This window comes from Phragmites australis, chromosome 9, assembly GCF_958298935.1.
Source record: "Phragmites australis chromosome 9, lpPhrAust1.1, whole genome shotgun sequence".
NCBI lineage: Eukaryota > Viridiplantae > Streptophyta > Magnoliopsida > Poales > Poaceae > Phragmites > Phragmites australis.
The window spans coordinates 4,444,960-4,470,344 of record NC_084929.1 but is presented as its reverse complement, the minus strand read 5'-3'; the positions used below and the strand labels follow the sequence as shown (position 1 = coordinate 4,470,344).

The following is a 25,385-nucleotide window of genomic DNA, read 5'->3' as shown; positions in this document are numbered from 1 at the left end:
GCAACCATGTGTATCTGATGACACAAGTCAACCTCAAATGTTCTGAAATCTACGTCCACATGTAATTGCAGTGTTATAAATGTCCTAAAATTTCTGAAACATGCTGGTCATGTATATCAATTCCGATTTTTTCAGACTGATCAGAGCTGTTTTTATCACCTATTGATCAACTTTGATCAGAGCTATTGTATGTCAACTTTGCTCAGTTTGATAAATTTTTACCTGAAAATGCATGCTGATGTTGATCTCTTATACTCTCGAACTGCAGACCCGGCAATAGGAAAAGGCTCACAGTTTGGAAGAAGTGGATATCACAGCAACCACAAAAAAAACACGTGTGACATTTCACTCCATTTTTATTGCCAATAAGTCCATTGTAGTTTGAAGTGTTCACTGCCTTTGTGGTTTGGACCTATCATTGATTGTCTTCCTCGCAGATGGCATCTTCGAAACAAATTGATGATCGCACTCCATTCAGAGACATATCCAACACCACCAGCACAAGTAATTCAAATCAACTTCTGTCTAAAGGTCTTGTTTGATCCTCCACAATTAAATAATGTTGTACTTTTTCAGATGATCTAAACAATATAGATCCTAGAGAACGTAAGAGGCAAATGGCAAGGGACCGGTATGCGCAAATGTCTGTCGAAGAAAAAGATGAACTACTAAAAAAGCGTCGTGAAGCGTATCACAGGAAGAAAGCTGAAGCCGCCAGTGTAAATGTTGGACTACAATGCGCACCCAACAAGGAAAACATGGCCCCAGCTGAAAGTTCTGATTGGTTGCACAGAAGTGATACGTACGAGAGGCAAAAAGTCCATGTGCCAAATCAGGGACAAGAGAGCGTCATGACCAGTACTCAGGCAACAAATTTCTCTATTCAATTGCCAGGTACTGTGAATAGTTATCAGCTGACATTATTTTGTCAAGTGTCATATGAGTAGATAGGATATATTTCTTTTACTATGACTTCCCTAATCAATATGATATATGTTTGATCCTTTAGAATTTGTTTTAGGATTTAACTGATGGATAAAAGTGAAACACATGCAGGTGACTGCACACCACCATCTGGAGAGATTCTTGGACAAGGAAGCATCATTGACTTAACTCAAACCCCAAACTGCCCTATTCCAGGTACATTTAACAATTATTGAGTTATCATTTGAGGTCATAGGTAGTGTGATAACACAATTTCTCAGAGATCAAAGAGTTCGATAAGGATATCTATGCAATCTATTAAAAAGGTTATTTATGCCTTCTATACATCTTATAGAGCCTCGGTTGTCGACATTATGTTAACCATTACTTAACAAGCGCTAGATGTAGTAAAAATGATGAGCTACCGTGACTTCATCTCAAACCCAATCCATGATACAAATGTGACACACACACTTAACAGATATGCCTCGCTCTCACCTAATACGACACATGTCAGCTTTCAAGTTATTACATTTCTAATGATGTCATGTGAATCCATATTTAGGAAAGAAGCGTCCTCGCGATGCAGCGCATCATACTAGCATGTCAGATGAATGAAGGCAATCACGATGTCCCCCTGATTTAATTGAATCCATAACCAATGGTGATTCTGCTACCCCTACTTCCCCTGTTGAGAATCCACATAGGAGAAAGTTAACAAATGAGCAAATCGAAGCAAAGCGTGTGAGAGAGAGGGCGCGACATGCGAGTATGACACCCGAGCAGAGGCAGGAGAGATGTGATCATCAAAATGTGCAATACGCATTGCGACGTAACTCCCTAAGTGAGGAGGAAATTAAAGAAAGGCGTGCACGTCAGAGGGTGTGTTGTGCAAATATGACACCTGAGCAGAAGCAGGCAAAGTATGATCGAGGAAACACTCTCCGTCAGTTGCGACGTAACACTCCAAGTCAAGATTCCATCGCAATGGAGAACCCTACGTATATCCCGTCGGTTGGATCTGTAATCACTGGTGATTGGACCATTCCTGCAGTCAAAGGCTCCCCTGTGTACATCCAGTCTGGTTCGGAGCAGATGCCAGATGTGGAGATCCGGGAGATGAATGCCAGTCAAATATCACGTAGACAACGTGTAACACCCGGAGAAAGGCATGCATTGCTAGCCTGTCGTAATGAAAGCTTTACAATTAGACGGGACAAGAAAGCTTCTGCCTCGGAGAAAGAAAATCCAACCTTAATTTTACAATCCACCAATGGTATAGAGCCAACAACACAATCAATCGTCATTAACAACGGTAATGTCCGTACCTGTATTCAGCTTTCCCCAGATTCCAATACAAAATATAGATCCTGATGTACAATACTCGTGTTGTATTGACAGAAAATACCTCTCCAACCCCTCAAACTGCCAACGCCGTAGCATCTCCAACACAGACACCAGTTATCGATAACGGTAATTTTCTTGATATTTCGATAGGTGATGATGACGACATCGTATTCGAAGAGGACTCCGAAGAGGATAAGGGCTACATGTTCGCTGGTCAAGGTACTTTCGCCATTGTTTCCTCTCCTATCAATATATTGTGGAGCCTTATCTAACTCCACATGCATGCTAAAAATCACTTCAGACGGGGACACCGACGAGGATGTCGAATTTGATGAAGCTGACGACGCCTCTGCCACTATCTCCAGCGTACCCGATCCGTATGACCACGTGTATAGCAACGTACCCTCAACCACTCACATGCTGAAGCCTGTTGAAAACTGCAAATATTGCGGTGCGAATAAGTTTGAGCATGAGACGAATGGGTTCTGCTGCCGGAATGGAAAGATTAGATTGTCCACTCCAGATACGCCACCCGAGCTCATGAGGCTCTGGTCGAGTGCAGATACTGATGCTAGGCACTTCTGCGACAATATAAGATTTTTTAATGGTCATTTCTCATTCACCTCACTTTACTGTCACCTTGACAGTAAGACAACTGACATGAAAAAAAGTGGTATTTATACGTTTCGTGCCCACGGCCAAATGTACCACAACATACGGTCGTTTGGTAGAGATGGTTCGGAACCCAAGCATCTGGAACTTTACTTCTATGATGATGATCCCAGTCTAGAGCACCGGTATCACCACTGCCGCCGAGAGCAGTATCAGCAAGACAAGAAAGTCATTGCAATGCTGGTTGGCATACTTCGTGGCAACCCATACTCTGAACACCTCAGGAGTATGGGACAGGTTGAGGACCTCGAGGACTACCGTGTGACACTGAACCTTGACTATAGGTTGGACCAGAGAACATATAATGTCCCGGCGACTTCAGAGGTGGCCGCTGTGTGGGTCGAGGGAAGCGAACGGCGAAGGAACTTCGAGAATAGCGTTATCCTACAGGGGAAGAATAAGCAAATATATGGCATCCGGTCGTATCATGGATGCTATGATGCTCTGTCATACCCTCTCTTTTTCCCTAGAGGTGAACTCGGTTGGCATCCCGATATCCCAAAGGTTGGTGTGTCCATGGATGCGGTGAGGGCAGCTCGTCAGGCTCGTCAGGGGGACCCAAGTTAGTGTTTTGTTTAAATGATGTTTGCAACGTCAATTGTTGTCATTGTATTCGCTTAGTTTCGGCACTAACTTTGAACGTCATATGCTCTATGCAGATTCTAATGGCATGCTATGCGTGTCCGTGCGGGATTACTACTGCTACAAATTCCAGATACGGCCAGGGATATTCAACCCAATACTGTTTGGCAAGCGTCTTTTTCAGCAGTTCGCGGTCGACACATACATCAGGATCGAAAGCTCACGGCTGGACTACATATGGGCTCATCAGAAGGAGTTAAGGGCGGACTTGTACCAAGGCTTGGTGGACAGCGTGCATGCCGGGGAGGGTAGAGCGGACGTGGTTGGAAAATGGACCGTGCTGGCTACATCATTTATCGGTGGACCTCGGGATAAGAGGCGTCGGTACCTGGATGCTATGGCTTTAGTGCAAAAATATGGGAAGCCGGACATCTTCCTCACAATGACATGCAACCCAAATTGGGATGAGATCACACGCGTGCTCTACCCTGGGCAGATACCGCAGGATCGTCCGGATCTCGTCGTGCGTGTTTTCAGGGTGAAGCTAGAGGAACTAAAAAAGCAGTTGCTTGATAAGCACATGCTTGGCAAGGTGAAGGCCTATGTCTATGTGGTAGAGTTCCAGAAGAGGGGTCTACCGCATGCCCACTTCCTGCTCATCATGCAGGGGCGGTACAAGCTCACATGTCCGGAGCAGTATGATTGTATCATCTCTGCCGAGCTCCCGGACAAGCATAAGTACCCAGAGCTATACAAGATGGTCGTCAAGCATATGATGCATGGCCCTTGCGGTGTGCTGAACCGCGATTGCCCATGCACGAAGGACCGTCCCACATGCAAGAATCATTATCCACGACCTTTCTACGTGACTACCTTACAAGGCAAAGACTCCTACCCGGTGTATAGGAGACGTGATGATGGCCGGCATGCAATGGTTCGAAAACACGAGCTAGACAATAGGTGGGTCATCCCATACAACCCTTACCTACTACGACTGTTCAACTGCCACATCAATGTTGAGGTATGCTCGAGTATAAAAGCGGTTAAATACCTATTCAAGTACATATACAAGGGCCACGACCGAGCGTCTGTGACTGTGAACGAGGCTGACAGCAACGGCAACATCGATGAGATCAGGCAGTATAGGGACGCGAGATGGGTGACCCCTCCGGAAGCCTTGTGGAGGATATACGGCTTTGACCTGAGCAAGAACTCACCACCTGTGATGCAACTACAACTTCATCTCCCGAATATGCACATGGTTTCGTTTCAAGAGGGCCAAGATATCCAAGAAGTGCTCAATCGAGAAGATGCTGAGAAGTCAATGCTAACAGAGTATTTCGAGGCGAACAGAGTACATGAGCATGCTCGGGGTATCTTGTATCGGGATTTTCCCGAGCGGTATACTTGGCAGAAAGGTAAAAATAAAAATTTCTGGCAACGAAGGAGATGAGAAGGCGGACAGGTTGGTAGAATCGTGTCAGCTCATCCAGCCGAGGGGGAACGCTACTACCTATGGGTTCTCCTAAACCACGTGACTGGCGCCACCTCCTTTGCTAACCTAAGGATGGTTGATGGTGAGATCCTACCTACCTTTCGTGAAGCTGCAGAGAGAAGGGGCCTGATTGAGGCAGACAACATATTGGACGAGTGTCTTACGGAAGCCGAGTTGTTCCAAATGCCACCATCTCTCCGAAGGCTCTTTGCAACAATATCGGTATTTTGTGAGCCCAGCGACGTGCGTGGACTCTGGAACAAGCACCAGGAGGCAATGTCGGAAGACTATCGTCGCATCAATCCATGCACACTCGCGGTCCAACAAATGGTTTTAATAGATATTAGAAATATGCTACAATCAATGGGTAAAGATATACGGTCATTCCCTCTCCCTGAGATCAACGAGGCACATGACACGGCAAACGGTGTGCCCAGGGAGATCTTTGAGGAGTCCACGATCGAGATTGACCATGAGCACGCAACTTTGTCGGACTCCCTCAACGCCGAGCAGAGGGCCGCCTACGATGAGATTCTATCTGCTATTGACAGTGACGAGGGCGGCGTGTTTTTCGTGGATGGACCAGGAGGGACAGGGAAGACTTTTTTGTACAAGGCATTGCTTGCAACGATACGCGGGCAGGAGAAGATTGCCGTGGCAACAGCTACGCCTAGTGTTGCAGCTTCCATAATGCATGGAGGAAGAACCGCGCACTCACGCTTCAAGATACCACTTAATGTTGACGATGGTGCGTTCTGTAGCTTCACAAAACAGAGTGGGATTGCCAAGCTTCTGCGGGCGACTTCACTCATTATTTGGGACGAAGCCTCCATGACTAAGAGACATGCGGTGGAGGCGCTGGACAACAGCATGCGTGACATAATGAGCCGACCAGAAGTGTCGTTCGGTGGGAAGACGGTTGTGTTTGGTGGAGATTTCAGGCAGGTCGTCCCTGTTGTCCGAAAGGGATCAAGGGCTCAGATAATTGATGCGTTGCTGCGTAGGTCATACCTATGGAATTGCATGCGTCACCTAAAACTTGTACGCAACATGAGGGCACATAGCGACCCGTGGTTTGCGAAGTACCTACTGCGCATCGGTGGTGGCACTGAGGAGGCCAATGGTGATGGCGAAGTACATCTTCCTAGAGACATATGCGTGTCGTATACAGGGGAGGACACGAACCTCGATAAACTGATAGATAACGTTTTTCCAATGCTTGATGATAATATGTCGGATCCAAACTACATCACCTCGAGAGCCATCTTGTCCACACGGAACGATTGTGTGGACCAAATTAGTATGAAGATGATCGGTTGCTTCCGAGGGGAGGAGGTGGTATATCATAGCTTTGATCGTGCAGAAGACGATCCCCATAACTACTACCCCCCTGAGTTTCTTAACTCGCTGACACCGAACGGGCTACCTCCACACGTTCTAAAGCTCAAGATGAACTGTCCTATCATATTACTTAGGAACATTGACCCCGCGAATGGACTTTGCAATGTGAAGAGGCTGGTGGTCCGGGGGTTCCAGAGAAATGCAATAGATGCAGAGATTGTGCTGGGGCAGCATGCTGGAAAGAGGGTTTTTCTGCCTCGGATCCCCCTGTGCCCCTCTGATGATGAGATGTTCCCTTTCCAGTTTAAGAGGAAGCAGTTTCCTATCAGGCTCAGCTTCGCCATGACAGTCAACAAGGCACAAGGGCAAACCATCCCCAATGTCAGCATTTACCTGCCCGAGTCGGTGTTCTCTCACGATCAATTATATGTCGCACTATCTAGAGCCACCGCCAGAGCGAACATCAGGATCCTCGTCGTCCCAGCTGATGATAAAAAAAAAAAAGTGCTCAAAGCAAAGTGGGACATACACGAAGAACATCGTCTATAGAGAGGTCCTTACGGCATAGGTGAGGTATTCTTTCCTTTTCTGGTACTCTGTAGAGCTTAGGTTAACTAATGTCTAACATAACGATTTCCTTTTGTAAATAGTTACAATATTTCACCTAAAGGTTGAAGAAGTTTACCATTTTAATATCTTAGGAATACTACTGAATTTTGTTGATGTGATGCAGACCGTTGCATAACTATCTCCTTGGCATGTCTCCGCAGAGAAACATTCATTCATACATTTATGCTCCAAATTGCTGTTTTGTCATAACTATCTTTCTTGGCATGTCTCTGTAGAGAAACATTCATTCATACATTTATGCTCCAAATTGCGGTTTTGTCTAATCACTTGAATAGGAGGGACACTCATATCCGACAGGTCAAGATATATGGCCCACGCCCATAAGTTGGACTCCATACAAGCACCCATCTATCCATGTATTAATTTCTTTAGGATAGTTTATGTTTGACAAGTTCTGATACTGGCTTAGCGGAAAAGGTAAATGCCAGACATTGTATAATGTTAGCATTCAGTTGATGATCCATTAGCTTAGAATAGAATCAATGTAGAATCGGATACTTATATAATGTCAAATACTTTGCCTCCTATATGACCTTGATTGAATTTGCTGTTACTCTTGAAATCCTCATTCTTATGATGTCTCTTGTTTTCAGAACCCTGTTCCCCACCAACCATTTCATTTTACTTAAAGGGAATTCATAATATATACTCCACTGTTAGGTGACAGTCGATGGACATACTCCACTGCCTGCTCAAGACTAATGAAAGCTTAGGAATCAGAGTTCAGGTTCCCAGTGGGAACCCTGATTGTGCTTCATTCCTCCCATAATGGCCATGCAGAATTCAACATTGAAGATTTGAAGTATCTATTGGAGCACCAGTTGGCTCCCTGAAACAGCAAACAGAGAATTGTTTGCTGATTTGTCTGTCTGTACGATGGTACAATTTGTACTCATGTAATCTAACATGACCCACCTCCATGTGCGGGAGAGGTCCTCTGGGAGAGCATTGTCCGTAGAAATCTCTTGCCTCTTATTTTTTACCATGTACCTGGTTCATTTGATACAGTTTATTTATGATAGTTATCTTTTTTAGAGGAGTTTATGATAGTTATCTTTTTCCATGTACCTGGTTCATTTGATACAATTTATGTACTTGGTTCAATTCGTTTTCATCTCATTTCGTGCTCCATCAATGGTATCCTCGAGTCACGTGTTCTCGAAGCCGATTCGCATTCCCTGTAAACACTCTGCTGCTGCGATATTCCCTGTAACAACAAGATCGGTCATTGGTACATTCCATGTAACAAGAACGGTCATTGGCAGCAAACATAAAAGGATAAAGAAAGGCCAAAAAAAGAGAATTTCAGATTGAGACGCATTATTTGGGCTGATTCCAGACTTTCTTAGACCATTCCCCTTTCCACCTGGGCAGCAGGCCCTTGCTCTCTCTATTGGGCTGAGGTCCAGACCAAAGCACATCTCACGTTGCCTTTTCCTTTCAGGCGCAGAACTCATCTCCTACCTCCAACCCTTTGCAATCCAACTCCAGTACGAGGCAAAACCATCTAGAAGCTATCAATTGAGATAAAGACTGAATCCTCAACCGAATCCCCATTTTATCTGGAGCCAAATCCAGTCCCGCTCGTCCGCTCAACCCGCCGCCGCCAGCACCGCCCCCGGCCGCCTTCTTTGCGCGCCCCCGACGCCCCATCGTGGGCCCCCATCGCCCTGCACAATGCCCTCCGCTTCTCCGCGCTCCCCCCTCCCTCCCTCCGCCCCCGGCTTCTCCGTGCTCCCCCCTCCAGCCCTCCGTCTCTTCGCGCCCCCCTCCTGGCGCCCCTTCATGGGCCCATGGAGGTTAGCCTGCCGGAAACACCGCCAGCCCCCCCCCCCTCTGGCTCCTCCGCGCCCCCTATCCCTCCGCCTTCTCCGTGCCCCGCCCGGCACCCCATCATGGGCCCATGGAGGTTAGCCCGCCAACAACACTGCCGAAAACACCGCTAGCCCCGCCCTCGGGCTCCTCCGTGCCCCCTATAAGAATTTCGCTGCTTGTTTCTTTCCATCTCCAAGTGACGACGACAACGACGAAAGAGGTGACACTGAGGTAAGGCGCTTCTTTCCCCCTTCGAAAGCAAATCTATGCTAAAGCAATTTCTTTTGTTCTACCTTGATTTTGATATATTTCTATATTTAGTTTTCTGATATTAACCTGAAATTGTGTGTAGCTTTGGTTTGAGGCTATTCACTTTTACCTGTTTGGTTTACTGAGAATGATTCTTCTTCGTACCCGTATTAGATACATGCTAACTCCTGTCGTGCAATCCTTTACACATTAACAAGTAAAATATTAGCAAAATATGTTTCCTCACACCGGGCATTTCTGGTTGATTAACTAAAGACATGGTTGGGTAAACTTTATCAATCTCAAATGGAGGTGTGCTTGTGTTAGGACACGCCTAACTATCACCCTTGAAATTGCACTGTTGCTTGAGCACACCAAAGTCCAACCTTTGTTCCTGTCAATTTCATTGTCAACCTGAGGTCAGGACTTGAACCAAGTTCTCAAATTCAAGTTTGAACCAAGTGTGAGAGCTGCAGAGCAGTCTTCCTCATCTAACAAGCCCTTAGAGCTGTATTGCAGAGCAGTCTTCCTCATCTAACAAGTTATGCCAATGGTCAACACAAAAAAAAAGGAAAAAACGAAAATACAGACCAGTACTGTGCAACCTAAAATACTTGAAGGTGCAAATTGAATGATTGGCTAGGTACTTGGATGTGTTTTTGGTTATTTCTTCATTTCACTGTTTACTGATGTTAATGGTTAAAACAGAATCTTATTCTACTATTTTACAAATACATTAGAAACAGTTTCAATGCGTAAGTTATAAATGTGGTTACAGTGTTTTTGCACCTATAAACTACATAATTGCCATATTATGAACTGATCTATCTGTTGCCACATTTGCAGCTACATTAATTTGTTCCAGATTTTTATTTGAATGTGGTACCTCAATTTCACATGCTGCAGAGTCATATTTATATTGCAAAAAAATGAAAACAGATGATGATCAACTTATGGCTAGGGCTAATGAAAAATGAAACACAAAATAGAGTCTGTTATTGTGCAACCACTGTTCTTTGTGGTCTACAGTATAACAAGGTTGTGTAAGTGTAACAATCCCATTGTTCTAGAATTGGATGTCCATTGTGTTGCTCAGGTTAATGAAACTTATATCTAGCTCCTTTATAATTTTGTTCCACTTTAGCGTAGGATTGCCTGTGTATCCTCTTTGGGTGACTCAATGGTCTGAGGGAGCAATTAGAGTAGGATTGAATGAAGCTGGTCCCTATTTGATCCCATGATATGAACTCACTTTATGCATGTTCTGTGTTGCACTGATGAAACTTGAAAAACCAAATACAAAGATCAAAGACTATACTGTGCCCCCATAGAACTCGCTGTTACTTATGCATTTTCTGTTACACAGGGAATTATTTGCTTTACTTGTGATGCTCATTTGTTCTTTCAGGTTAGGATGAGGCCATTTAAGCGTAAGAGAGTTGAAGCGCCACGGGTCCCAACGCTCGAGGACGTGCATCCTTACACCACGTGGAGTATGTGTGTCCGGGTGTACCACAAATTCCATGCGGAGAGGTTTGCTGTTGGCAGGAAGAGGCTTAGCATGGTGTTACTGGATGAGAAGGTAGTACTTATGCACACATTTAATTTCAGCTGCAATAAATAATATTTTAATCAAAGTTAGATTGTCACAATCTATCTACTTCTTTAGGGTAAGAAAATGGCAGCTGTCATATATGATGACGAGGTGGATCGTTTTGAGCCATTACTTGTAGAGGGACGGGTATATTATGTGTGGCGGATGTCCGCAAAACCAGTTATGAAAAATCAAGACTACATGTTTGCAGATAGTCACTTTGTGTGTCGTTTCACATCAGTGACAGCACTTAATGAGATAAGAAATGTGAACGAGCAATTTATCCCATTATTTCCACCGTTTATGCCTTTTGACAAAGTTTGGCAGTTCACTCTGGATAATGATATGTATGTTGGTAAGTGCTTCAGTTTCTTTTTACATCTTTCAAATGTTATTTTTAACAAAAGTCCTATTAATTTTTTCCTGTTCAAATGCTAGATGTCATTGGCATGGTTATGTATGTGAGTTCTATGGGGCACAAGTACAGTTTCTACAATCGAAAGGTCCCACTGAGAAATATTGTTCTAATGCACAGCAGGTATCTAATTCAAAGTTCTTACATTTGTATTCTAAAATAGTGAGATTCTGAAATCGTAATTGTTTTTGCAGCTATAATATTGTGAAGTTAGTTGTATGGGACAAGTTAGTGACTAGTAATCTAAGTACCTGGGAGAAAATTGCAGAGGACCGTGCTATTGTTGTGGCCATGATGTTGAATGCAAAGCGCGATGGTAAGTCCGTAAGTGCATGCATTATTCTATTCCTTATCAAAAACGCGATAATAAATTTACCTAATATACATTGTTATTCTGTCTTCAATAAATTAGACCGTAGCCTGCACACTACGGATTTTTGTAGGGTCTACTTTGATCCGGATATCGCAGTTGCACATGAATTACGACGAAGGTAATTGAAGTTTGATTGCAGCTATATTATTATTTGGTCGATGTGCTATATTAATTATTACTTGCAAACAATTGTGTAGGATCAATAATGAGCTCAGCGGGCCACCCTCTCCATGAGTCAAAGAAGATGAACTATGGTCATGTTGCAGAACTGGAGTCTTAGCATAATAGGACTATGTTTTATTTAAGCGTCGATCTTGTACATGGTGCAGAACCAGTACTCAATAAAGTAGTGTAGATTGTCAAAGATGAGGTCAGGGGAAGATGATTTGTAGCAAAGTTTAAGTTGTGACGGTAGACGCTGAAATCTTTAGTCATTCTTTTTTATTGAGAAAGCATATGGGAACTTCGTGTCAATGAACATATATATTAAGTTCCAAATAGTCTTGCTGCTTAAGAAATTCTTTATTTGTATCTTGTAGCATTTCAACCTTTGTACAAGTTCATGACAAATGAATTAGGTCTCTGGACTTAATATTTACATAATCATGAATTGATGATGCAATGACTGGGCATGGTTAACATTCACACAAGAGAAAGATCGATTGACATGATGTACTGAGTATCTTTTTTTGGCGAAGTGAGCAATATGCAATCTGAATGTTCTTGGGTAACGAATGCATAAAAAGCTTAACAAGTAGGACTGATTAGAGCCGCCATGAAAATGCGGCACATGCAACCTTCCCTAGATGACATGTTCATATTATATGGGTATATGAGGTTTTGGAGGAAAATTACCATTTCCTAACAATATTTGCACTGTTTAAGTTCCTGCTGCTTGACATTGTTTATCCCTGAGCTCCCGCAATCCTACCTACTTGAATCTTTATCCTGCAGTTTAAATGAGCAGTGTTTGCCTGGAGCAAAATCTCAATGCCATGATGGGCATACTGGGTGCAGGTTACACCAACAAAGTATGACAACTATTGTCAGTGGGCATATAATGTTCAGTTAGAGAGCACTTGCAGACTACAGCGAAAGTATTCATGGTACTACTACATACACGAGTTGCTTGCCCTCTAGCTATCAAGCAATCTTCATTTCAGTATTAAACATATTTACAAATTTGAAACTGTTATAAAGTCCATATAGTAGCATCGCCAATGCGCCACAGCTCTCCCTGAATAACAAGCCACCTCCCCTTGAGCATCGCCAATGCGCTCTGCACCACCGTCGTCGCTGCCGTGTGCCACTTGTTGAATTCCGCTATGGCCGCCGGGAGACCCTGTCCTCGGTATGGGGTCATGAGCCAGGGAAGTAGAGGGTAGCTTGCATCTCCAACTATGTACTCCCTAACCACTAACCCTCCAGGAAGCTCTGTAAAGCATGCAAAGAAATTATGAGAGTATGCAAAACTCAAGTATGCAAAACTCAACTGAAGTACAAAAATTCTAACCGTAATTGGCTCAACTATGTCAATCATAGTCTCCACTTGCAAGACAAATAGACGATGGAGTAATAGAATCTGGGATAGACAGACAACCCTGATGAGCACATCGAAACCTGCCATGCAGCATGCTTGCATACTGATTGCACTCAAATTGTCTATATGATTTTTTTTTTTTACGAATTGCCTTTGTTTGGTCTGATGCCTTTTGAGGTTGCATACTGATTTTTTGATGAAGTTGCATCAAATCTTGATAAAGCAGTATGTTCAGAGATAACTGAATTTTTGGAGTACAAACTACAAAATGGAAACAAATTTAATGTCAAAAGGCATTGGCCGATCAACCTTGGATAGTCACTGAACATCACCAATGTTGTGTCCTTGAAGCATTAGGACCTCTGAACCCACAAGGAAGTAAAGAGCTAGCATTGGTTTACATTTTGTAAGATATTGTATTTGCAATTGGTCATCTGTTTAGTATTTTCTTACCTCACAACCATTTAAAACAAGTATCATTACACTTGTATTTTTGTTGTTGTTGATTTCCTTTATATCTGTTTAGTATTTTCTTATTTTTTACAGGTTGTTTGCACCACTGACTGATATAATTTGACTGTATTGCAATTTAGTAGTTGCTCTGATTATTCTGTTTAGTATTTTCTGATGCCAAATCTGATTATTCTGAAATATGCAAAATCTGATGAGAGAAGGCAACCATGTGTCAACTGAAATATGCAATCTGATGACACAAGTCAACCTCAAATGTTCCGAAATCTACATCCACATGTGATTGCAGTGTTATAAATGTCCTAAAATTTCTGAAACATGCTGGTCATGTATATCAATTCCGATTTTTTCAAACTGATCAGAGCTGTTTTTATCACCTATTGATTAACTCTGATCAGAGCTATTGTATGTCAACTTTGATCAGTTTGAAATTTTTTTACCTGAAGCTGCAAGTTTTTTGGCTTTTAGTTCGCCGAATTGTACCTTCCATCCCCAATTGTGCAAGTGAGGTTGTGTGTGAGACTCAGATCAGTGCCGTGTTATGTGTGCAATTGTGCATGATTTTTCCCCCTTTGCTTTAGTTCTTACTAAGGTACTTGCACTGTTACGCCCACTCTCACGCAATTTTGCATGTTTGCACCATGCTTTCTGGTCAAACTTAAATAATCTCTTGAGCTTGATCTTTCAAAATGCATGCTGATGTTGATCTCTTATACTCTTGAACTGCAGACCCGACAATAGGAAAAGGCTCACAGTTTGGAAGAAGAGGATATCACAGCAACCACAAAAACAAGGTCAGTTTCTGAAATGAATGACTGTGTGACAGTACCGATTTAATTAGATTGAGGGGAAATTGTATCGGTGCATGCTAGGATTTATCTTGGGGTAGAAAATATGGACTTTGAAGCTGGTAGAGGTTGACACTTTGAAGCTTAATCAACAATTGCCTAAATAATACTACTTTCACTGTGTATGCAATGGTTCATCAAAGATTGAGGGGAAATTGTACCGGTGCATGCTAGGATTTATCTAATGCACCACCCATATTATTTTTGCAAGGGAACCTTAATGCCTAAAATTCGTTCAGGGCATTTATGATATTGAAATATCAAAGCCTGTAGGTTGCAAACTCAAACAATTCTTTAAACACCTCAGAAACCTCCAAAAACTAAATATGAATAGTTCTATAAATATCAAGCATGTAATGATTGTCGCAGTACAACAGACCGACAAAGCAGTGAGATGAGAAGGGTTGGTACCATCTGATTCCTCTCATCAGTGTCCGGATCCGTTGATAAAGCCATAGCTGACTCTTCCCGGTTCTCAATGTTACCAAGTATGCAAAACTCAACTGAAGAAAATAAGGATCCCAATTGTGGATTTCAGTAAAAATGAAGAAATATGCGAAGCAGTAAAGTTACCTTAAGAAATTGGACAGCTTTTTATGATGCTGAGTTCACATAATGTACTACAGCTCCAACCTCTTTTCTTCTGCCCTAGCAGCTATATGAGCGCGAAGCATCTAAACAAGAGCATCCAAAGATTAAATAATTACTACTACGAAAAAGGATTAAATAATTATGACTTACAATGCAAACACATCAATTAAAAATGTGTGTAATTATGGCATACGAATACCAGTCATATAACATTGCATAGAACTTTACCATGTCACGCTTATGCTTCTCTGCAATTTGCTCTCGCTCCTGCTGTCGCAACCTTTCACTTTCCTCACAAACCTTTTGTTCAGCCCACATTCAATCAATTAGATTGTATTCAGGCTGATACCCACCAGCCTTTGCAACACACAAACTGGAACATGTAATCTAACATTGATCAAGAGCAAGAAACCACATGAAGCTGGGTACAAAGGTCAGGAATCCGAGACGTTCAGTGTGCACCAACTTTAGCAATGTATCAGTAAAATCTCCCATCACAACTCTCATAATTTAATATGCCATAATATTATGATCCAATTGAACACTTAGAATGCATACTTAATTAAAAGCAGTACAAAATCCTTGTTGAACAATGTAAAGCATAAAAAGATAAAATCAGCCCGTCAGATTCAGCTCTAGAGTCCGGGCACCTGCATGCGTCGGCTGGCCTCGGACTTCTTGCCACCGAGGAGCTCGTCGAGGACAACTTGAGCTGCTTGCGCTTCTTGGACTTGGCGACATTGAGTTGCTTGAGCTCCGGGACGCGGGCCTGGTAGGCGCGCTTCAGCGATTTCTCCCGGGTGCGCTCCTCCAACGGGATCGGCTTCCGCAACGCCACCACGGCCGAGGCGCGCCGGGTGCGGGGCTCCTTCCAGCAGCGGCCCGACACGCGCCCCGTGATGATGCCGTGGTAGGTTGGCTGCCTGAAGGAGGCCGGCCGCCTCGATGGGTCAGACAGGGACGGCACGGAGCTTCGACGGCCGGGGCATGTCGGCGTCGAGGTCCATTGAGTCACCAGCAGTGATGGCCTCCTTGGCATCTTCCTCCCGGCGCTTGCGCTTGCCGCGCTCGCCGACGAGGCCCTCGTCGAGGTGGGACGCCATGGGGGAATCGGTCGGGTGCTGGGGGCGCGGGTTTGGGAGAGAGGAAGGTGGAGGCGAATGAGGCTGCACGTTCATTGGTGTTTGCGAGAAGCGGCGGCTGGTAGAATGGGCCGGGCTGGGACGTCTACATGCTACTCAGCCCAGTTTTGGCGGGGGAGCGCAGAACGACGGACGGAAGGAAAGCATGTATTATCCTGCGCGGACGGATGGATGGAAAACGTTTGTATTCTCATATATATATACGCGGACGGACGCACGATGGATTGACGGCACACGGTGGCGGCGCACACCGCACGGCAGGGAGCACAAGCCAAAGCCGAGAAAATTTACTATTTTCCTCCATTGCCAAAGTTCGTCGGGGATCAGACGCTGACGTCCTGGGAGCACGAAGTAGATCTTCGACGACGTTTTGGTGAGTTTCAACATTAGTTCGGCTGTTTGAGTGTTTGTTAATCAAGGAATAAATAGAATATATTAGTTAGTGTTTTTTGATTAGATCACGGTGTCAAACTGCATCTTCGTTGTCAGTAGCGACCATGCATAAGTCGTGCTACGTACTTTAACCTCTTTTTGAAACTTTCGATCTATTCTAAATGTGCATATGGTCACCTATTTGTATGCTGAATGTAAGGTCTGGAATTTTGAAATCAGATGTTGAGTATGTATATGTGGGCTTGATGGTTACTTGTGTAAATTAAATGATAGATTTTTTATCAGATGAACTGCCAAACCATTCATCAGATGTTTGCTTGAATTACTATGCCATTCATTGGTTGTTTTCTTTAATTATTATTACGTACCATACATACAGTGTGCATAAATCAAATAATACATTGGGTATTAGTGGTACTAATGGCTTATTTGGTTGTAAACCCGAATTATCGAGCTTTCTACAACGAAGCGTTCGCCATTAGTACGGCAATTTTTGGTACGAAATTGTTCGTATGCCATATGCATGTGAGACATGCAGCCAGGAAAGTCTGTGGTGCATAGAATCGAATAAAATACTCTGAGCCAAAGTAAGAAACGTTTTGGATGCTTGGTTTTGGTTTGCAAAAAGCGAGGGGTTTCTAGAATTTCGTACAATATTTTTTCTAGCTTTGCTGACTGTTTTGGAATTCTTTTTATGATTCTTGTACTGCTCATCCCAATAAGAGTAGTCTTGCTCTTGTCTTGTGGTTTTTGTTTGTTGTTTAAGCATGCATCAGTGCTCCATGATAACATGTGTGCCTAACTTATTCATTCTATAAAAAAATCATGCAACGAATTTTTACATATTTGCATGTCAGGTGGTAGAGATTGATTGCCTTCTACATGCATGTGTGTCATAGATGGATTATTTTGAGGATCAAAAAGAATCAACTGGTATAAGTCCCGACATTCAGATGTTGGAAAGGAGCCAGAACACATTAAGCTGTACACTATCAAAAGTTATATCACGGTATAACAAACCAAAGAAGACGCATATAACTAGAATTACACCGCAAGGTACATATTTTCACTACGTTTGTTATTCTTTCTCTTTAGCTATATTAGTCTCTTATTCATCTATTTTGTTACAGATTATATTTGTACTGAAGAAGATATTACCATTGTCGAATCCATCAAATCATTACTGAAAATAGAATGCTTGTGGACATCGACGATGCATTTGTAGACAAGTTCTATTTCGAATGCCTTCTACAGCCTAACGAATTCTTAAATGATGAAGTAAGTACACATGCATAAATCAGTTATATAACACGGTCCTATAATTTAATCATATTTTTAACTTGTAACTATAGGTCATAAGCACATATATTCATTGTATAAGGACTGAAGAGCATCTATATTATAGGGCTGGTGCAAAAGTCTTCCTAGAGAATACTTACATTTCTAGCATTCTAAAGCGTGATGGCGAGCTTACGATGGATAAAATAGATTCTAGGCATGACACCATCAAAAAAGGGTGGATAATTATCTGGAGCATGATATGGTAATGATCGACACCATATCTATCAATTTTATGTTAATATATCTGTGACTAATGCTTACGACAAATATGTGCTTTAGGTATTCATTCTAATTAACATCACACGATGCCATTGGCACCTAGCAGTTGTGAACGCCCAAAAGTGTGAGATACATATTCTCGACTTACTAGGGCCTACAATGGACCGCAACGACCTCACTCTTACTGTGAGTATTTATATAACTTCTCCATGTGTGATGTTCAAGGAAATAGAGCAATGTACACAAGAAAAGGCACGGTTCTTGAATACTAAGTACTGATGGAATTCATTCAAGTATCTTGAAAAATTGGAGAAATTATACCATTTCTTTGACGAGAACGGTCCATTTTTTTACGTGTAGGAAGAACAGTTTCTTTTTCCAGGATAGCTGTGACCAAATTGATCCAACTGATCTCCCAAGCCTGAAAAATGGACATCTTCTCTTCACATAAAAACTTGTACCCGAACAGTTGCTACATGGCTCTTACCTACCCAATTCCAATTCCAAGCACAGCATTAACAAATTCTCGATTTCCAATATTAACAAAAGACTACATAGCAGAGCCTCTTCTTTTGTTTTGTTTTTTGTTTTCTTTTCTCTTCTTTCATTATAATATAATAAGACTTTTTTGTTATTAATATAATATTAGTCTTTTTTGGTTATTATCTACCTTTGATTCTACTATTTCTATTTAACAGATAAGAGGATTGGAGAAACAAATAAAATATTGTATCATAGTTGAAAGAGTTTAAAGACCACAAGTGGCAAGACCTCAGGGTTGGAACATGGCCTGTTATAGAGAAATTCTCAGAGGCAATACAAACTGACAGGTATACTAAAACATCATTGCTTGCTGAAATAATTACCTTTCATTGATTGATTAAATTAAATAAATAACTAAATGAAGTTTCTGCAATACTGTAGCGTCTCTTGTGGTCTGTTCATGCTAAACTTCATGGAATATTGGACAGGAGATAAACTATCTGATAGTGTGACTCAGGTATTTTAAGCTAGATCATAAAGGTTTGCGACATGTTTAAATATTTATATTATATTTAGATATCCGATTAATTTCAATTACAATTTTGTAGCGTGATATGATGAATTTCAGACTAAAACTAGGAGCAATTTTGTTGGACTCCAAACTAAACACGAGGAAAGAACATTCATATTCCAAACATGACAGCGAAGAAGAAAAAAGTTCAGATGATGCTGTAATGGTAGAGAGTCCTGCCAAGTATGGCAAATTTTTGAAGACATCACATCAGATGGAAGATCAATCGTTACTATGTGCTCTTCCTATTGTCACCATGCCGACAAATGCATCTGAGTTAGTAGGCGAGCTTTGCAAATTTATCATGTCTATAGACCATGCTGAAACTTTGGAGTACGTCTATCTAATTCCATATAATATGTATTGTTTATATACATTATTTTTATTTGTTATTGCACATAATGCAATACATTGTTTTGTAGGAAAGAATGGATTCGGAGCTATGAGCCTCAACCGATTAGTTTAAGCCTAAAAAAGATACAGGAAATAATGGATGTGCAAAAGCCTATGGACAAGGATTGTTTCAACATGGGTGTGAGGATGTTCGCTTGCGACGAGATCAACTTGTTAATGGACACCCAATATCACTACATGGACCTTCAGTTCTGGGTACGATATAATATATTCATGTAATCATCATATTTGCACATAATCTTACGAGCTTTCTTATTTATCATAGTTGTAGTGTGACTTCGGACGACATCCAAAATATAAAAGGAAGCTTGATGTCCAGTTGTTGGCAAAAACATTTGATACGTGGCCTGGGATGGTGTACAATATTTCACAGTGCAAGTTGATATGTTTTGTTTCGTTGTTTATTTGTGTCGTGGTTTAATTTCTCCTAACAATAGTGACTGTTGTTTACAGATTCTATTACTGATATGTCAACATGGGCATTTCATACTATTTGCATTCGATATGGAGGCTAGAAGTGTATCGGTATTGGACCCACAGCCTATACCGGATTTTTTTAAAGGACATGAACTCATATGCTTCTATCTATTGAGAACTCTCAAAATTTCCAATAAATTGAATCTAGCTTTAGAAGTAGCAAACCCCCCGTGGAATGACGACATATGTGATTGGTGTCGGATACTACCAAATTGTGTTCCAAAGACAAAGGATTGGTAAATTTCTTACAACATCGGTTATATCAATTAGACTATCAACGTATATGTAACAATTTTTTCTTCTGCAGGTTCGACTCGGGGGTTTTTGTTATTAACTTCATGCGCGCGTGGAACGGTAAACAACTACAACCACCGATTTGCACTGTGAGTGTTCTCAACAGAATTGTTGTTTACATTAAGCAATTGGACATCTGGTTATGCACTTTTTTGACAATTACAATGAAATATAATACGATTACAGGATGTGCGTGAACTTAGAAAGAAGTTCTTGGTTGACCTGCTGAAATACAATAGGAATGAATCAAAAGGCAACATCCCTGAAGTTGTACAAGAATTAGTTAAACGCATCAGATAGTGCATCGTTTCGGAATGAAAGATTAGTTGTGCTATTATTTTTGCTTATGACTATTGTACCGTTTAATTTTTCTCTTTAACTAAGTTTTTGCTCATAACTTTGGTTATCTATAATTGTAATAGGTTACCGTAAACATCTACCCGTAATACTTGATGCTACCTTGTGCAATTTATCTTCCGTTGCAATGCACGGGCCCTCAACTAGTTTTTTAAAAAAGTTCAACAGGCTTGTAGGTTAGTTTGGTAACACTCTAGGCTTGTGGTGGTCCTGGGTGTTACACAGGCATCCACACCTTGTTTTTTTTTTTCAGAACCAGCAGGTTGTTTCAGAACCAGGGAGTACTGGCTAGAGACAAACCATATGCAATTCAGAACCTGAATTTAGCAACAGCACTGTTGTTTCACAAATTTTTGGTACAAGAGAAACTGCTCAGCAACGCTACTCCCAACTTCTAGTGAGAAGTTGCTATTTGGAGGTGGAAGAGGTCATGGGGGCAAACTGCTAAAATCAACCAAAACACCCATGGTTCCGACTCAGCATCACATTTACAATGAAACGCTGTGCAGGGGATCCATCTTTCAGTATTGACCTCGTGTTGGCAGCAGACATGGCAGCAGTACTTACCTGCCAGCTCTCTCTGTGTTACGAAGTGCGCTGTAGAGATGCTACACCAATATTTACAGGGAAGGTGGATCACGGTATGTAGATCATTGGTTCTACAGTTTCAAGTATATGCCTTTCATGTGGAGGAAGCCACAGGCCAAGCACCAAAAGACTATCTCTAGGATGACAAAGGCCAAGGTTCCCCTTGAGAAACAGTAATATATTTGGCAGATTTTTCTTTTTCTTGAAACAAGGGTATAACCAACAACATAAGATAATCACTCCTGCTAAAGTTGGATTTGCGTACTAAATTGGTGTAAATGTGAGAATACATCACAAATGAGGCAACACAGAAGACACTTACCAGGTTGTTCTCGGGTGACCGCCAATAAAAGCCCTGGATATGCGTAGTGAACAGCTCACAAGCAGTCAGAACGTAGACTAGAAGTGCATTCATGCCCATCCACTGGAATAGTATAAAGGGCTACTTAATATGAATAACATCAACCTGCACCAAACAAAGGCTCTGTAGCACAATGCATTGAATCCCATTCATAATAATCTAGTTTGTTGCAATACGATGCATACACTTTTTACATACTAACGCAGGTACAAGAAATAATCGAAAAGGAAACAAGGATTAAGAAAATGATATCACGAACAACATACTGTTCTTCAGTATAGTATCCAGAAATGGTTGAACACTCATAATGTAACAAACAAAATTGAGATGTGGGACCCAAAGCATAAAAAACTTACTGTGTAGTATAGCAGTAACAACAGGAATCCAGATGCTCCACCAGTGAGTAGCATGTAACTCACTGTATACAAAGGCTTGCTTAAAGGCATGCCTAAAACCAACACATGCATGTCTCAGACCCAGAACGGAAGGACTGTTTAAAATCATGAACTTATGCATGACACATTCTTCCAAAATGCGTAATTACCTAATAATTGTAGTAAAAACCAAAAACCCAGAGACAGTCAACACTGTCGAAGCTAGCAGCCATAATAGCATTCGCTGCAGCAGAAGCAATGTTCGTATGGGAATGTCATTTTTTACAATTACATTTTGTTAAATATTCAACGATTCCTACAGATAAGCATATGGTTTGGAAAGTGGTATACCTTGCAATGAATTAACACATGTCCAAAATGCAGACCAACAAAGCAAGTCACTGCAGCCATCAGTGTACTGCAAAACAAAAAAGGGATGTTCATGTTATGTTCTGATTTACCTGCATGATATGTGAATGGTCATCTATAGAGAAGTTGAGATTTGGTTAACATTAGTCGGGGCAACGGACCAAAGTCTGGTTTGAATAGGTTGTAATTTTCTTTTTACACAAGCCTGTACATTTATTGAATGGATCAGCTGACGATAACAAGGTATATGTAACTACCTTAACAAACCCTCAGGATCAAATGGAGCCAGCCACCAGTCTGGTGCATTTGGAGGAAGTGGTCCATGATCAGGAGAATTGGTACTGCATTCCTACAGGATGAAATGAACAAAGAAATTTGATTGTCTGGGTATAGTATTATCAAACTTCTGTCCTGTTATAGTACTAAATATATGATATTCAAGTGAAGGAAAGAGGAACATCAGTCTGCTTCTTGAATAAATACCTTAGTCCTTTTGTAGATTAGGTTCTTGTACAGGTGATTTTCACCGAGCAAAACTCGATCTACAAAACCAACTGCATTGCAAGGTGGTCCAAGACTACCTCTAAGGCCACACTGAATCTGCAAATTACCAAAAACAAGTGCAACAAGAAAGCTTTAAACCACTGTATGAACTGCAATCACTTTTCTCTGCTAGGATTCAAATCCCACCGGTAACTGATGGTTTACACAAATCCTGGTTGCAAATAGCATTTAGAAAGTTAGCCGATCTTTTCTAAATTTACATTTAAATTTTCTGTTCAATTTTTAATTTCTGGTTCCACATGATAACTGGCAGTTTAAATTTGAGTCCCAGTTAACAACTGCAAGGGTTATTTTTCGAAGTTTCCAGCAGAAGTGGTACTGGCCTAAGTCCAGGATATTTTTTTCCTACAAAACGATTTTAACGGAATTTCCAACAAGAGGGTGACTGATTAAATAATTTGAATCTTAAAATAATACCAAGCTTATCAACTTGCATTGCAAATATAAGTACAAAAAGAGCCAGTCAATCAGTTAAGACAAATGGTGGAAATATATCAATAGAAATAACTGAACTGCAGCAGCTTGACTAGGTTTCATCCTTTCAAAGATATCACCACACATTGAGAATCATCAAGTACTAGCCTTGGAGATTTTATATCAAAAGCAGATAATACTATATCACATAAGATGATTTGAGAGCATACAGCATAATGTTTTCAAATGCATGATGTAACTAGACTAACTGGGGCATTCTCTTCTTACCATCTTAATTTCAACTTCATTGCTTGGAGTTGAAAGGGTTGAATTGCTAGTTTGAACTTCAAATTCCCAATTTGAAACATAAAGGCCAAATACCAAGCCAACATAAAGTATTGCAATCATTATGGCCATGATCCTTCAGAGGATAAACAAATGTCAGTACCAGTATTAGTATATTTCTATGTTCAGAATAATTTTGAACTATCCACACAACTAATCTCATATGGAGTAAGTCCAGCTAGAAAGTTTCTATACGTTGTGGCTATACAGCAAAAAGTTACCTAACCACCTCAAGCAGTTAAATGGGCAGAAGAGACAAAAGGACAAAAAAATTCAAAGCTTACACAAACAAAGGACCTAATTAACTAAACAAGACAACATTCTGGAACAGAAAACCAAGCATATTGTTCTATATAACGGAAAAGATGGCGTGGATACAGAGCTCAGTTTACCTGAACCATACGATATAATCAGAGTGTAAATGAAGTTCAAATACATACTTCCAAAATGCTGAACAATTATTTGTGAAGAACGTAAAGAGTACCACAAATATAAACCATTCCAAAGTAAAATGTTACCCTCATTGACTAACCACTCCATGGAGTATTTCTTCACAAATGATACAGGCGAATCCACCAAATTATTGTTGACAAGACAAATCTCTGATACTGCTGCTACAAAGTATCCAATGGCTATCCTCTATAAGAAGCATAATAACAATGCAAAATTCAAACATTTTGTAAATTGAAAGGAGATGGAATACACAACAATAGATAAAAAGATATGTGCTTTATATATTACCTGCAACACACCTATCCATCGAATATGATCCAAATCGACACCATACGTTAAACTGTGTCGTCCATGAATATAACCTCCTACAATGATGTAATGGTAAGCTCCAACCCAAGATAAATGGCAAAAGGTGGGCTGATGTGGTCTATTTGGCAAAGAACTATGGGTAAGTATAACCTTGCAAAATCACACCCAGGATGAAAAGCTTGACAGCCCTGACTGCAGCCTTCTTAGATGCTGCTGTCTTGTTTGGCATTTTCTGCAGTACACCATCTACAATTGTTAGATGTCATTCTACAAAAAAAAAGTAGGCAGTGGTTACAATACGCAAAGAGCACGAAATATCCAGTGGAAGATATACAGATCAACTGTACTCCAAGGGGCAGAGCGCAACAGATACAAAGAGTGATCTTTGTTCTTAACGACTAAATTGTTCACCGTCAGCATAGTTTGAAACGTAAGTGTGTGCTTCTGATTTATTGTTCTTACAAAGGAAGTAGAAGTAGTGTTCCTCCCACAATGCAAGACCATGCCAGAACAACTTTTTCAACAGTAACAATCAATTCGTAGTTGGCACGGAAGCTAGGAATGAAACGCTTCACCATATTAAAGACCAAAAGGTAGCCAAAGTAAACAGAACACACTAAGGAGGCTTATAATAACCCGGTAGCCTTGAAAATAGATTCTTTAACTTTCTGTTCGACTCAACAGACAAACAGAGTTGACTTCATCACAGAGGTTTTCAGCATGAATTGGCCTTGGCAATCGTGTATCTCCACAAATCCTCTTCAGCTTCCATTCGATTTGAGTGACAATTGAATAGCTCATAATCTTCCCCAAACCCATATAGTAGCATCGACGCATGAGAGCAAGAGGCGGCCTGGGTTTGGGACTCATGGACAAACTAACATAGACGCTGAAGCATTCCCCATTCTCCACAGCCTCGATCATTCGATTATTGGAATGCTTATCGCAGAATTTGGTTAGGGTAAACACCAAGAGGGCAGCTAGCAACAGTGACTGAGCTGGAACCAAGTATTAGATGTGTAAAATATAA

General features: G+C 41.4%; 3 protein-coding genes and 1 pseudogene across 9 annotated transcripts in view; 2 read left to right on the top strand and 2 right to left on the bottom strand.

Moving 5' to 3' along the window:
• LOC133928480 (uncharacterized) overlaps positions 1-25,332 on the bottom strand; it is a 31,251-nt gene extending 5,919 nt beyond the window's left edge. For 2 of the 7 annotated variants that reach the window (XR_009911450.1, XR_009911451.1), the window contains exons 1-10: positions 24,506-25,332; positions 24,335-24,411; positions 24,126-24,232; positions 23,537-23,669; positions 22,754-22,870; positions 22,528-22,619; positions 22,253-22,319; positions 22,072-22,145; positions 21,884-21,975; positions 21,489-21,590 (exon numbers count right to left, since the gene is read on the bottom strand). Coding sequence is in view for 2 of the 7 variants with exons in the window: in XM_062374818.1 (XP_062230802.1) it covers positions 21,544-21,590; positions 21,884-21,975; positions 22,072-22,145; positions 22,253-22,319; positions 22,528-22,619; positions 22,754-22,870; positions 23,537-23,669; positions 24,126-24,232; positions 24,335-24,411; positions 24,506-24,584 (885 nt within the window). In the remaining 5 variants the exon portion in view is untranslated. Of the gene's footprint in view, positions 1-20,734; positions 21,633-21,883; positions 21,976-22,071; positions 22,146-22,252; positions 22,320-22,527; positions 22,620-22,753; positions 22,871-23,536; positions 23,670-24,125; positions 24,233-24,334; positions 24,412-24,505 lie in introns of those variants that run through there. The other 5 variants (XR_009911452.1, XR_009911453.1, XM_062374819.1 and 2 more) reach the window with 5 other exon arrangements.
• On the top strand, positions 642-10,679 carry LOC133929648 (uncharacterized). The gene is made up of 9 exons (XM_062376441.1): positions 642-894; positions 1,057-1,140; positions 1,979-2,065; positions 2,422-2,490; positions 2,573-3,505; positions 3,603-4,879; positions 4,991-6,742; positions 8,560-8,790; positions 10,464-10,679. The coding sequence occupies exons 1-9, from the start codon at positions 642-644 to the stop codon at positions 10,677-10,679; spliced, it is 4,902 nt and encodes a 1,633-aa protein (XP_062232425.1).
• Positions 10,734-11,717, top strand: LOC133929647 (replication protein A 70 kDa DNA-binding subunit B-like). Its single transcript, XM_062376440.1, has 4 exons — positions 10,734-11,004; positions 11,088-11,187; positions 11,259-11,380; positions 11,635-11,717. The coding sequence occupies exons 1-4, from the start codon at positions 10,734-10,736 to the stop codon at positions 11,715-11,717; spliced, it is 576 nt and encodes a 191-aa protein (XP_062232424.1).
• Positions 15,127-16,071, bottom strand: LOC133929760 (uncharacterized; annotated as a pseudogene).
• Positions 25,333-25,385: the final 53 nt, after the last annotated feature.